This window comes from Euprymna scolopes, chromosome 41 (assembly GCF_053919585.1).
Source record: "Euprymna scolopes isolate OS-2025 chromosome 41, ASM5391958v1, whole genome shotgun sequence".
NCBI classification, from domain to species: Eukaryota; Metazoa; Mollusca; class Cephalopoda; order Sepiida; family Sepiolidae; genus Euprymna; species Euprymna scolopes.
The window spans coordinates 27,075,731-27,091,147 of NC_136522.1; the positions used below are offsets into that span (position 1 = coordinate 27,075,731).

General features: G+C 30.9%; 1 protein-coding gene across 1 annotated transcript in view; it reads right to left on the bottom strand.

The window, feature by feature from the left end:
* LOC145266449 (uncharacterized) overlaps positions 1-15,417 on the bottom strand; it is a 303,389-nt gene that overhangs the window by 260,517 nt on the left and 27,455 nt on the right. Inside the window, exon 5 of the mRNA XM_080122125.1 lies at positions 4,802-4,901. Coding sequence (XP_079978251.1) covers positions 4,802-4,901 — 100 coding nt within the window. The remainder of the gene's footprint in view (positions 1-4,801; positions 4,902-15,417) is intronic.

Below are 15,417 nucleotides of genomic sequence, written 5' to 3' on the forward strand. Positions count from 1 at the left end.
ACTGAAACTTGTTGAATTTTTAGTGATATCTTTCCATGTCAAAACGAGAAGACTCCTGCTAAAAATTTGAACATTCGTCTAAGAGATTATGCAGATGAAAAACAAAAACAAAAACAAACATTTTTCTCATCCAACTCAATTCATCTTAAGTGACCACACTAGTTAAATCTACTTAGCCATCTCAAAAAAGTAAACAATACTTGTTGTAATATTTAATGGCTATGTGTAAGGATAGATATTTACTTGTTTCCCACACAGCAAATGTGATACAAGGAAGGAAGATGAGGCGTGTCAAGTTAGTGCTTCTAAAGAAGAAAAATTCTCACCGAGAAAAAATGCCTAGACAGCTCCAGTCAGCAAACAATTAATTTACTCCATCCGAAAACTAGATTACAAGGCTTGAAATGGTAGACCTCTTTAGCACTACCAAGGTGTCATACATCAGTTTGACAAATACTTGGCCAATTACATAGCCCATCACCTACTGCTGATGGTAACTGAATTAATTCTTCGCCTGAAAAAGTTTCTCGAACAGAATTTATGCTGCTGTTCTGTTTTGCTTGAAACTACATCTTTATTTCAAGAATGACTTTCCAATCAAGAATACTAATAGCGAGTCATCAAGAATTATTCTAGCTTTAAAATTAATCTCTCATTTGTTCATTGAGTTGCATTAATAATATGTTATTAATTCTAGCAGAAGGAACTCGGCTAAATCTTACAAAACTGATAATAAATTGATTTTAAACCTAGATAATATCATATAAATGTAAGAATAGAAATATAATTTTGATAATGAAATAGGAATTATTCAGCAACTCAATCGTGAAGTGATTCCTACAAACACTAAAAAGGAAATAACTATAACTGCTACACATCATTGAAATTCACTTTCTTCTTCACTTCCAAAAGGAACTAAGTTTTACAGGATGGTGTTAACTAAAAGTATTTTCAACCAATAAAAATCGTTTTAAACCCCAGAAAGTAATACATCTATGTGAAAGTATTAAACCAGTGCAAACTTAGAAATTCGTATAAGACCTGGTCAACAAAATTAGTTTCCTTCAGAATTCTCAAACTGGCGACAGTACCAAAGGACCTCAATATCATATATTAACCCCCCTCCCCCTACACCTTTGGGGTCAAGGGAAGTAAGTAAAAAAAGAACTCAATGACTCACATCCAAGCTTTCCTTATTTTCTTATACATCAGCGATGGTCAGGTGAACAGAAATGAAATGCTGTCACTTTGCACCATGTAAACCAATATACACACATATACAATGTAAACCAACACACACACATATACAATATAAACCAATACACACACATACACTTTGTAAACCAATACACACACATACACAATGTCATACTGCCAAATACTCACAAATGTAGATTACTTACACATGCATATTCACACTATGAATATATTAACCTACACATTTCTAAGCATTGTGACTATCAACTCAACTTTCTTCACCTAACATGTGCTTTCATCAGTGAGTTATAACTTTTATATGCTTATAGAATTGTTGATATAAAATGTTTTATTAGAACATTTTTTCCTCAATTTTTCATATTTAAAACACTGTTTATATTTTAGTTAAAACTTGCTAACTGATAACACTTCGATTTTCTTATGTTATTATGGTTCTTGGTACTATTGTTGTCTTAAATCCAAAGACCAGGAACGATGCCACAATTAACTTAAAAGAGATAATCTTTGTCGAATTTAGCAGAGTTATCCTCCTTCCTACTAAACATATTCACACTATGAACATGTTGTCACATATTTCTACGCCTTGTGACTCTTAACTTTCTTCACAAAACATTATGTTTGCATAAATGACTTTATTGGATTTAGCAGAGTTATCCCCCTTTCTACAAAGTCAAAATGACGACTATATAAGGTGTTAGGTATATGTAACTATTATTTTGTTCTTGTCTTTTGCTTTTTGCCACACGAAAATTTCCATGATTTTTTTTAAATGATAAAAGTGAATCTGATTTATTTAGATAATGAGACAAATAGAGAATAAGATTAAACTGTCTATTTTACAGCATAATATAACCCTTTTTTTTTAGGTTACATTATGCTGTAATAAAATACCTAGTATTATACTAAAGCTGAGTTAATCAACGTTTGTTTTTTTTCGGGCTTTTTGGAATAAAGTAGAACTTCAATCACACAAAATATATACTAAAATATTAATTTTGGGATTGAGTTATGTTTTTATAATATCTATTTTCATTTCCATAATTAATGAAAATTTGTAATTAACTGAAAAGGTCGTCTCTTTCTTAATTATTTATGCATTTCTTTAGCCTCTTCTCACTCTACGTTCTCATTCAACAACTCTGTCATAGTTTTAAATTTGGTAGCATTTACAGAAAAAGTGATTTTCCTTTTTTCAACTCACTAGCCTGGGAGCCTGGCCTTGCCCGGGTATTTGGAGGTGTATGCTGAGTAAAAAAAAAAAAAGCGGTCAGTTTTTTTAACTTTGATCCCGATTATGACCCCTTAAAATTTATTGTTTTGGGCTCGAATCAAGTTATTAAGTGAGATCCATGTCAAAGAAACCTGTATCTAAAATTTCAAGTGTTGAGACCCAAGATTGTCGGAGGAATTTGGTAGAGTTCTCAACGGTCAAATCGTTTAACTTTGACCCCTTAACAGCCAAATTTCTGACTGAAAACCGATTACAAGGATTTTCTTAAATTTCAATACACTGTATATCAAATTTCGAGTCTGTAGACTTAAAATTGGCAGAGTTATTGTGTAGGGAAAAGTACACAGACACACACACAGACACACAGACACACAGACACGTTCACTTTTATATATATATATATATATATATAGATATAGATTTATATGAATTCGTCCAGAAAATACTTGACACACTGTTTGTTGGCCCATTCTTCCAGTTTTTTTTTTTTTGCAATGGAAGTTCTTGGTCTATTTTGGGCGACTCTTTTAGGGCTATTTCCATAGCTGGCTTGTTTTATAATTTTGTCTCATTTGTAAGACAGTCTTATCCAGAATTTTAGGCCAGTTTTGTGATGAAAATTGTTTTGTTGGCTCTTGTTTTGTGATGTTGATGTACCATCATGAGGTTTGGATTCTGGAAGCTCATTAGATATTACCTGATACTCACAATAGTGGCAGACACTTGTTTCTGTATGTTACTCTTTACAGTATCAAATGTTCCTTGCTTTAGTGTCTAGTCTGTTAATGTTCTTTTATGGTCAATCAACAATGCCAAAGTTGTCTGTTATTACAGTTATGGTTAGTTGGTTAATGACGATTACTTTTTGTTTGCATACATATCACAGTTTTTGAATTTCTAAATAAAATCAAAGTGGAATAAATAATAGTATTTTTAGTTGTGACTCAATCAACCACTTGCTATACCTAATACTTATTTTTGTATACTGATGAGTCACTACGGGCGAAGACCAAAAGCCACTTGAGGAAAAGTGTCAATGAGATCATTTTTCGTTTGTTTATTTCATTTATCAAATCAAGATATCTTTCAAAGTTCAAATCTTAGGGATGCAGGCCCATGGGAAGGTGTTCCACAGGTGGGAAGTTATTCAAAAGAAAATGTTCATGCAAACTTCAAACACCAATCTAATCTAAGAGAAAGAAAAAAAATTCTTTTAAGTTGTGCAAGACGACTTCTTGCTGTGACTATTTTGCTATTATTTATAGGCGAAGTGGATAAAGGCGTTGGGTTTCGATGATTCCAGGTGAGTATTGTCTGAAGATAGTGCTATCAATCCTATCCAAGAAGGCTAGAGGATTAGTTGGCCAAAAACAACTATGAAAGGCAGTAATTACTGGGGGTACACAAGTCTCAACATTCCTATTACGTTGCCATTAATGACCTGAAGAAGACTAGAGGATGATTTGGCCGAAACGCGGTGAAATAACAACAACTATGAAAATGAGGATAATACTCGGCAAAAGAATGAATACACAAATTATAAAGCCACATACAAAGAATTTAAAAAAGGAAAAAATATATAATTCTTCTAAGTTGTTGTAGAAGACGAATTCTTGCTGTGAATATTTTATGGGGAGGAATCAAAGATATGAGCTTAGTCAACTGCTACATATTAGAGACCAACCGTCAATGGCGGTTACGTTAGCTGATGTGAATTTTGATAAGGGTCACATTTAGTGCGTGTCATAATAACCTTAATCTGCAAAACAATTTTTTCCCAGAGATGGGTGACATAAAATTGAGACAGGAAGCAACAGGTTAAACAATAGAGAAAACAGAGCCGAACAATAATATATGAGGTCATGTTTCTGAGCTGAGAGGAACAAAGTCTTTTTTTAATCAGTCTCTCCATAGAAACAGTGGAGACACTGTCAATAATGTAGAAAACTTGATAATCTAAGTACAATGTTATCTCAATGTCTCTGCCCATGTGTGTCACTCACTGCAATTATGAAAAGAAGCTTATTTCTATAACAACTACTTGATGAAACGGCGACAACAAAAAGAAAAAAGAGACCCACGTATAAACACCCTCCACATATGTACAAAGAATTTTTTGTTATTTCAAATATAACACGAATATCTTCCATGGAAATAATAGAATAGAGAAAGATTATTCAAACATAATAACTATAGTAAATGACTAGTTCTATTTAGTTCTACTTAGATTTGGAGGTGGGGAATTGTGTGATCACCATTGTTTTTCTAAAAGAAATAAAATACATTGTTGAATTCCACTGCATTACTCTAACTCTCATCAGCCTCTTTATTACAACAGGGAATTTAACTTACCACATTTATCCTTAATTAATGCATAACCATATAGACATGTCTGTAAGGAGGTCACTTCAATGGTGTCAGTCTCCAAATTTCCTAATGTTTGTTCTTCAATCTTTCAAATGAAAAAAAAACATCGTAAAAAAGAAAAAGAAATAGGTTTCATTAAAATACATTTTAAATATTAGTAAAAACTTGATTTTCATCTTATTATCAATTATTGTCACGATTTCTTGCCAAATTAAGTTTTAGCATTTGTTTATGAAGTGGTGTGAACCAAATCACGTTTCTCTTTCTTCTATTTTCTTATAATTATAATCATTATCATTATGTAATTTTAATATAATTTTAATCAATATTTTATATTTTTAATCAATATTTTTATTATAATTATAATCAACATAATTATTACTATTATAATCAATATTTTTATTACAATACTATTATTACTATTTTAATCACTATTTGTTATAACTATAATCAATAGTTCATTATAGTTATAATCAATGTTATTATTAGTGTTATAATTAATATTATCATTATAGATACAATTAATATTAATATTATTATTACTAGTATAATACATATTAGTATTTTAATTATACTTAATATTATTATTATTTGAAACATTTTGATAAAAGACATCAAGTATCAATTAATAATTATTTTTAAAATTTCAGTTTATTTGGAGTATTTTAAGGGTTTTTAGGGAATAACAAAGGGCATCATTATATCTTCATAAATCGACATATAACTGGTGAAAAACGGTTTTGCAAGGGGAAATTTTATCCTTCTGTGACAGGTATCCTTAAGTATATAAGCAGAAAACTACTCTCAATCCAACGGTTATTAATCTAGCTTCAACTATTCTTCTAAAATATATAACTAAGAATGTTCATTTAAACCACTTCCATTGCAAATTAATTAACGTAATATTTATAAAATTTTGATAATTTATCCTTTTGTATAAAATCATTTTTATTTATTACTGTTAATATCGACAAAATATATAAGTAGAACTTACTGTTGATTTTATATGTTGGGTCTTTCGGTTTGTGTGGTAATAAAACTTGTCAAATAGCCTTGTGTTGTTAGGCCGTGTAAGGTGTTAACTTTGGTTAAAATCGCCTGTTCCTTCTTTTATTGTATTATTTCGATTACCGATTGTCTATATTTATTGAAGACATTCCGATATGAAACCTGTCTAAGAACACTGTCAAGCACACAAAGTACCTTCTTGAGAAATTTCATAAAAATCAGTCCAGAGAATAAACTCAGCGACACACAGAGACATACACAAACAAAGCTCTGTTTATATAATAGTATACAATATACAGGGTTTCCGTAGAGTTACTATACATGCTTGATTAAATAAACCTGTAAAAAAATTAAATATTAACTATTAATACAAATATAATACAATAAAACAATAAGACTTATGTCTTATTTCGGTTGACTTTAGTTTTTTTATTATTAGAGGTAATATGGTATTGAATAGCGATGTTTTCTTATAAGGTAATATGTGGGACGTCTGGATAGAGTTGTTGGTGTAGGACCAAAATATGTATTTGATGCATTCGCAGATTGGTTAGGAAGACATTCTTTGAAGGCACAAGAGAATTCGTATATTACATTAGTATGGCTCAGTATAGGGTTAAAAGTATTTTTAGTTTTAATTATTAAGTTAGAAGTTTTTAATTTCGTGTAATATATAATAAGTTTAATTTTGTTTGTGTTAATTATTTTTTGTCAAGTTCAACAACAAAAAATACTACTATACTACACCTAATGATGATGATTACAGATCGAAAGCACTTGAGAAAAAATGGCCGACACAAGTTCACTCGATTTTAAGCCTCCCTCTTTGGGTAGAGCACTTTCGTAAATAATCTCATCCACTACTTAATTGGCTGAAAAATGCGAGGCTTGCTGTTTGTATAAAAGTGGTGGACGAATGTTTGTTTAAAATAGACATTATGCGAGGTTATTTACGGGTATTGCTCCCGTAGGTCGATGGGTAGAACTTCTGACTGTCAACGAAATGGTTCTAGGTTCAGTCTTCGGCTTGGGAGAGGTGCTAGTCTAGCGGCACTGATGAGTTGTAATAAACGAAACGGTAGTGTATGTCGATGACTACAAATATATTTTAAGCCCCCCTCTTTGGGTAGACCACTGTCTTAAATAATCTCACCTACTATTTAATTGGCTGAAAAATGCAAGGCTCGCTGTTTGCTTGTAAATAAGCAGTGTGAGCACTAGAAAACTGCTGGACGAATATTTGTTTAAAATAGACATTTTTGGAGGTTATTTAAGAGCACCGCTCCGCTGGGTCGATGGGTAGAACTGCCGACTGTCAATAAGATGGTTTTAGGTTCAATCTTCGGCTTGGGAGAGGAGCTATTCTAGCGGCACTGATGAGTTGGAATACAATGAAACGGTACTGTATGTCGATGACTACACACACACACACACACACACATATATATATATATATATATATATATATATATATATATATATATATATATATATATATATATATACTTCAGAATAAAATTATCCAACAATCAGCTGGTATGGAAACCTGTGATTATAAGACTTAAAAGATATCACTGGCAGTAATATTCTATAAGTGTTATCCCACCTAAATAACAATTGCTCGATACACAAGATAGAGCAAATAAATCAAATGTTAGTCATTCAATGAATTTAAAAATTTATGACGTGAAATGTTTGAGTTTCAGATCAAAGATTTTTATTATTCTATGTAAGACAAAGAATACATTAGAAATATTTTTTATTCCTTACCCTATAGGATTTTGATGTCTTCAGAGGAGAAAATATTAGCAAATAGTGATAATGGTTTACACCTTATTTGCTAAAGTCAGTGAGACATGGAAAATCACAATTAAAAATTGATATAAAAGTTAACATCCAAATTGTGTGGTAAAATCCGAAGTGAATGCCCTTGAAAGCAGCGTGGTAAAATGATCCAAACTGTATTTTGAGTAATCCACATCACAATGTAATGATCCGAATTAGGCATATTCCTGGAGAAATTTTCCTTTGTTATATAATGGGTCCGTTAAAAAAGTTTTTTTTCATGTGGGTCCGGTGGATCTTTTTATTAATAAACGTATAAACTGATATATTTAATATTTTTATATTCATAGAGCATTAGCTTAAAATTCCACTCTAAAATAACTTTCAAATTGTTAATAAAATTAAAAATTAAAAAAATTAAAGCCGCTTTAGCGGATAGGGCATGCAGAATGAGAGAAATTGAAATTGTACGAAGAAGGAAAAGAAAAAGAAGGAAAGGACAGAAAATGCTTGTGCGCAATAAAAAAGCGAGTATGAGATAAAATAAAATAAATAAATAAATAAAATAAAATAACATAAAATAAAATATAATATAATAAAATAAAAGGGTGGTGAATGTATTAATGAAAAAAGACAAAAGAAAATAAAAAAAAAGCGAGAGAATCCGTAGACGATGTCAATCAACCTTTACAAAATAAAATGACAGGCCGCGAATATAGGTCAGGAAATTTAACTCAGAATAAGGAAGGAAGAAAGAAAAAGCATAAAAGAAAAAGAAAAAGAAAACGAAGCAAAGCAACGTAATGATAATATCCTTTAAATGAGGAAATTAAACTAAAAATTTAAAACTATAATTATTCGTGTAAGTAAATTGTAAAACTAAATCTAGGCGTGTCAATAAAACGTGTTATTAAATTTATAATACTAATGATAATACTTTACTGTAATATAATACTTTACTGAAAATATAAAAAAATTAATAATAATAATAACAACAACAACAATAATAATAATAATAATAATAATAATAATAATAATAATAATAATAATATTTAACTGAAAAAAACTTCATATATATATATATATATATATATATATATAATGGATGACGCATTATTGAGTATTATGTGCTCATATTCATATGTGTGAATAGAGAAAATTCCTTGCAATGGGGAATGCTTACTCTATTTGTGGGTAAATGAGCGACGATTTATAAGCTCCTTAATTGAGATGCTAGTTTGAAACAGTATTCTAACAAAATCCTAGAAGTGTCAGTTATATGCTGGAAGTTAAAGTAACGTATGTGAATGTGTGTATGTTGAGTCTCAATATAAAATGTAAATAAGAATGTTTTAGTATATAGGTTTACTGATATGCTCGAGATCTTATCTTCGAAAATTTTCGCAATAGTTATTAGTGCAAAAGCAATATGCATTTAGTGTTATGTTTTTACCCATTTACAGGTATCTAGAAAATCTATGTTATTTTATTTTAAGTTGGCTGTATTTAAATTTTTTCTTGTGCTTACATCTAGGAACTAGTTCGTTCTTATCATTTATTATAGGTTTATTGAAGATGATAATGTTAACTGCAAAGATTACAAAATTTGTCCCCTGGGGTGTATGAGCTTGATTTATCCAGTATACTCCATTTAATTGAATAGGGATTTTTTTGTCCTCCAGGCTATTGATTAAAGTTGTTAAAGATGTGCTATTATTATAATTATTTTGATATTTTTAATTTCTGAAAGAATGTAAGTGGTTTGATATTCTTACTTTTATTAAGTTTGAAGATGCACCTATATAAGTGAATGGTTTATATATTTTATTATTAAGTTGTTCATCCATCCCAGTGCTGGTGAATCTTATATTGGGGAGTTGAGTTGAGAGAGGACCAGAAGATATATAACGCGGGGTTGGTTAATATTCTTCTGGTTTTTACTGGGAATTATATTATTGGATCTGCTACTCTCTTTGTTTTTGTTGTTATTGTTATTATTAGAATCCTGACCATATGCTTCCCTATATATACCTGTGTCTTAAGTACTTTGATTATATTCATCATTTCCTCCATTTGATCGGTTGTTTGCATGTTTCAGCAATTGCGTGACCGTGTAAGCGTACACCACACGTCTTTGTGCATGCAATCGTTATTAAGGGGGCATTCATTTTTATTTTGGCAGTTACATTTCTTTTTAGGTATTATATCAACGGGAATAGCCTGAGCTTGTTTAACTTTCCTGTTATTTGTCGAAATTTTTGTCTATGCTAGATTAGGCATTGTAGAGTAAGATATTTTTATAGAGTTTTTGTTTAATATAGTACTATACTTATGCGGGTATTTGAAGGATTTTTCCACTACTCTAAAGAATTCTTTGTGTATGTTAGCTTTTACATTAAAACAGGAGGATTGAACCAAATGGCTTTTTTACCTCTTATATTTCTATTTTTATTATTATTTAATTGTTTTTGGTTTGGAATTATATTAAGGGGTGTATCCTTAGTGTAGAAATTAATATTGTTAGGAACATTTTGGCTTATTTTTGTTGCTGTTAGTTTTTATTGTCATATTATGGGTAATTACTGAATTTAACTTTTTCACTAAAGGGATTTTTGTTATATTCTATGTGTTCTTTATATCCTGAGTTCCTTAAAGCAGTGTTGTAAAATGTCGATACTTGGTCAAAGGCTTTTTTGTCAACTGATAAATTTGAAATTGTTTTGGAGATAGACGGAACTATTGACTTAATTATTGACTTTGGATGGATGGATGTTTATGTACATAAAATAGGTTTAGATTTGGTTTATGGTATGGGGTGTAAGATTCAGAACATGAATTTAAAGAGATATCTAAAAAAATTGGACGTCTTTTTATTTGGGTCGACTTCAATTGTTAAGCCAAAGTTTGTGAAAAAATCGTGTAGTTTTTAATAGTGTTGTTGTAGTGGCTTGGTCTAGCGGGGGTAGTGAATAATGCGTCATCCCTATATAGCCTTCCTTGTAGATCGTTGAATTCTATATTAACTTCTTTTAATAGAAAAAGGCCCACTAGGTCGGTAACTTATGCACTATCCGAAGATCCCATTATTATGTCGAAGTCATTAGGAGTATCCTTCCTTGTCCAATATTTACCATCAAAACTTACTAAGGGTCGTCTAGCCAATAAGATAAATTTAATTTCTAAATCAGTAATGTGCGAATGCTTTTTTGCAAATAATAATGCCTTCTTTAATAGTATTGGGGAGATTGAGTGATAATAATTATTTATATCGAAAGTGATAAAGCTTAGTCGTCGCTTATCTTTAAGTTTTAAAAAACCTTTTATAACAGAATCAGTGCATTGCCAAAGTGGGAATTTAACCTTTTCTCTAATGGAAGGTAAGGTTCCATCTAAGATTTTCTTACTTACTAGACCAATATCCGAACTGGAAGGACAAATTAGTCTAATGGAAGGGTTATTATGGAAGCTTTGTTTATGGTCCTTCAATGTGAAGCTGGGAATGCCAGGGGTAATAATATCTGTATGTTCATGGATATTCATAAGATTAATTAAGTTTTTAACTTCTAAGTTGATTTTATCTATTTTATTTTCAAGAGCAGGTTTATAGGATTTATTTAGTTCTTTGTATATACATTTCTTGTAATTGCAATATTCTAGTTTATAATAGTTTTTAGTTTTATCAGCTGGAACAAATATATGTGAGCTTTTCTTGACTTGTTTAGCAAAGTTATTTATTTTCCTAGTAGTACTGTTAGGTGTGTACCTGTTGTTCTTTAATTTTATATTTATGACTAAATTAATCATCATGTTTTCAAAATTCTCAAGTTCCGTGTTAAACATAAGGTGTTGATTTGTTTAAAAGCCATAGAATTTAGCAGCAGTTCTTTGCGATTTCTTATGGTCCCTATCAGAATTAATTGGAAGACCCAGTTATTAACAATTTGAAAGTTATTTTAGAGTGGAATTTTAAGCTCATGTTCTATGAATATAAAAATATTAAATATATCAGTTTATATGTTTATTAATAAAAAGATCCACCAGACCTACATAAAAAAAAACTTTTTTACCGGACCCATTATATAACAAAGGAAAATTGCTCCAGGAATATGCCTAATTCGGATCATTACATTGTGATGTGGATTACTCAAAATACAGTTTGGATCATTTTACCACATTGCTTTCAAGGGCATTCACTTTGGATTTTACCACACAATTTGGATGTTAACTTTTATATCCTTTTCTTAAACTTCCCTTACTCTATGACATTTAATTACTCACTCAATTATATATATATATATATATATATATATATATATATATATATATGAGCAAACAGTTAATAAAATATGTTAAAAACACTTTGAAATGAGTTAAAACATATTTAATCTGAAAAGGAAACACTAGATAAATGGATAGTCCTTAATCCGCGGAATTTCGAAGAAATACTCTCCTTCTCATCAGAGAGTAGGAATTAGCAAAATGCGGGATCGGATTTTGCACGCAGAAGTATTTGAGTAAACAACAAGTAAGTCAAAGATCTTACTTGAAAACAAAATAAGTTAAGCAGAGGGAATATGGTAAAGAAAAAAGTGATTACACATGAATGGATAGTCTGGTGGAAGATAAAAAATCCAGTGACGGTAAAATCCAAATGTAAAACTTCAAGAAAGTTAAAAGAATTTCCATTTGTACAAGTAAAATCCAAGGAAATCCCGTAATTGGAAGAAGATGGTCCATAATAATCCAAAGGCAGAAATCTATGGAATAATTCACAAACATGTGTACAAGGAAAAAAAAATATTAATAAAAGAAAAATAAGATGTGCTTTACACTCTACTTCCGAGACATAACTATAGATAAAAAAAGATCTAGGAAGAAAAAATATATATATATATATATATATATATATATATATATATATATATATATATATATATATATATATATTAAAAGCTATTACAATGCAAGGAATGGAATGTTGTCGATGTTAAGGAAGGAAGAAAAACAAGTGATTTTATGTGTGTGTGTGTGTGTGTGTGTGTCCGATTACTGATTAATTGTCCTTTGATAATCAGCCGATTAATTGGTATTCTAATGCCGATTTATCAGCAGATTTTATTTTCATGAATATTAATTAAACGAAGACAAAGTTACTTCCTCTTTTGCTTGCCAGAAAAAAATTATTGAAGAAGCCTGTATCGTCTTCGCCATATTATCAAAAATTTATTGACGAAGCGTGTATCGTCTTCGCCATATTATCAAAAATTTATTGACGAAGCGTGTATCGTCGTCGCCATATTATCAAAAATTTATTGAAGAAGCCTGTATCGTCTTCGCAATATTATAAAAAATTTATTGAAGAAGCGTGTATCGTCTTCGCAATATTATCAAAAATTTATTGACGAAGCGTGTATCGTCGTCGCCATATTATCAAAAATTTATTGAAGAAGCCTGTATCGTCTTCGCCATATTATCAAAAATTTATTGAAGAAGCGTGTATCGTCTTCGCCATATTATCAAAAATTTATTGACGAAGCGTGTATCGTCGTCGCCATATTATCAAAAATTTATTGAAGAAGCGTGTATCGTCGTCGCCATATTATCAAAAATTTATTGACGAAGCGTGTATCGTCGTCGCCATATTATCAAAAATTTATTGAAGAAGCGTGTATCGTCGTCGCCATATTATCAAAAATTTATTGAAGAAGAAGCGTGTATCGTCTTCGCCATATTATCAAAAATTTATTGACGAAGCGTGTATCGTCGTCGCCATATTATCAAAAATTATTGAAGAAGCGTGTATCGTCGTCGCCATATTATCAAAGATTTATTGAAGAAGCGTGTATCGTCTTCGCCATATTATCAAAAATTTATTGAAGAAGCGTGTATCGTCGTCGCTATATTATCAAAAATTTATTGAAGAAGCCTGTATCGTCTTCGCCATATTATCAAAAATTTATTGACGAAGCGTGTATCGTCGTCGCCATATTATCAAAAATTTATTGACGAAGCCTGCATCGTCTTCGCCATATTATCAAAAATTTATTGAAGAAGCCTGTATCGTCTTCGCCATATTATCTAAAATTTATTGACGAAGCCTGTATCGTCTTCGCCATATTATCAAAAATTTATTGACGAAGCCTGTATCGTCTTCGCCATAGTATCAAAAATTTATTGAAGAAGCGTGTATCGTCGTCGCCATATTATCAAAAATTTATTGACGAAGCCTGTATCGTCGTCGCCATATTATCAAAAATTTATTGAAGAAGCCTGTATCGTCGTCGCCATATTATCAAAAAGTTATTGAAGAAGCGTGTATCGTCTTCGCCATATTATTAAAAATTTATTGACGAAGCGTGTATCGTCGTCGCCATATTATCAAAAATTATTGAAGAAGCGTGTATCGTCGTCGCCATATTATCAAAAAGTTATTGAAGAAGCGTGTATCGTCGTCGCCATATTATCAAAAATTTATTGACGAAGCGTGTATCGTCGTCGCCATATTATCAAAAATTTATTGACGAAGCGTGTATCGTCGTCGCCATATTATCAAAAATTTATTGAAGAAGCGTGTATCGTCTTCGCAATATTATCAAAAATTTATTGAAGAAGCGTGTATCGTCGTCGTCATATTATCAAAGATTTATTGAAGAAGCGTGTATCGTCGTCGTCATATTATCAAAGATTTATTGAAGAAGCGTGTATCGTCGTCGCCATATTATCAAAAATTTATTGACGAAGCGTGTATCGTCGTCGTCATATTATCAAAGATTTATTGAAGAAGCGTGTATCGTCGTCGCAATATTATCAAAAATTTATTGAAGAAGCGTGTATCGTCTTCGCAATATTATCAAAAATTTATTGAAGAAGCGTGTATCGTCGTCGTCATATTATCAAAGATTTATTGAAGAAGCGTGTATCGTCGTCGTCATATTATCAATAATTTATTGAAGAAGCGTGTATCGTCGTCGCCATATTATCAATAATTTATTGAAGAAGCGTGTATCGTCGTCGTCATATTATCAAAAATTTATTGACGAAGCGTGTATCGTCGTCGTCATATTATCAAAGATTTATTGAAGAAGCGTGTATCGTCGTCGCAATATTATCAAAAATTTATTGACGAAGCGTGTATCGTCGTCGTCATATTATCAAAGATTTATTGAAGAAGCGTGTATCGTCGTCGCAATATTATCAAAAATTTATTGACGAAGCGTGTATCGTCGTCGTCATATTATCAAAAATTTATTGAAGAAGCGTGTATCGTCGTCGCCATATTATCAAAAATTTATTGAAGAAGCGAGTATCGTCTTCGCCATATTATCAAAAATTTATTGACGAAGCGTGTATCGTCGTCGCCATATTATCAAAAATTATTGAAGAAGCGTGTATCGTCGTCGCCATATTATCAAAAAGTTATTGAAGAAGCGTGTATCGTCTTCGCCATATTATCAAAAATTTATTGAAGAAGCGTGTATCGTCGTCGCCATATTATCAAAGATTTATTGAAGAAGCCTGTATCGTCTTCGCCATATTATCAAAAATTTATTGAAGAAGCGTGTATCGTCTTCGCCATATTATCAAAAATTTATTGAAGAAGCGTGTATCGTCGTCGCCATATTATCAAAAATTTATTGAAGAAGCGTGTATCGTCTTCGCCATATTATCAAAAATTTATTGACGAAGCGTGTATTGTCGTCGCCATATTATCAAAAATTTATTGAAGAAGCGTGTATCGTAGTCGCCATATTATCAAAAATTTATTGAAGAAGCGTGTATCGTCTTCGCCATATTATCAAAAATTTATT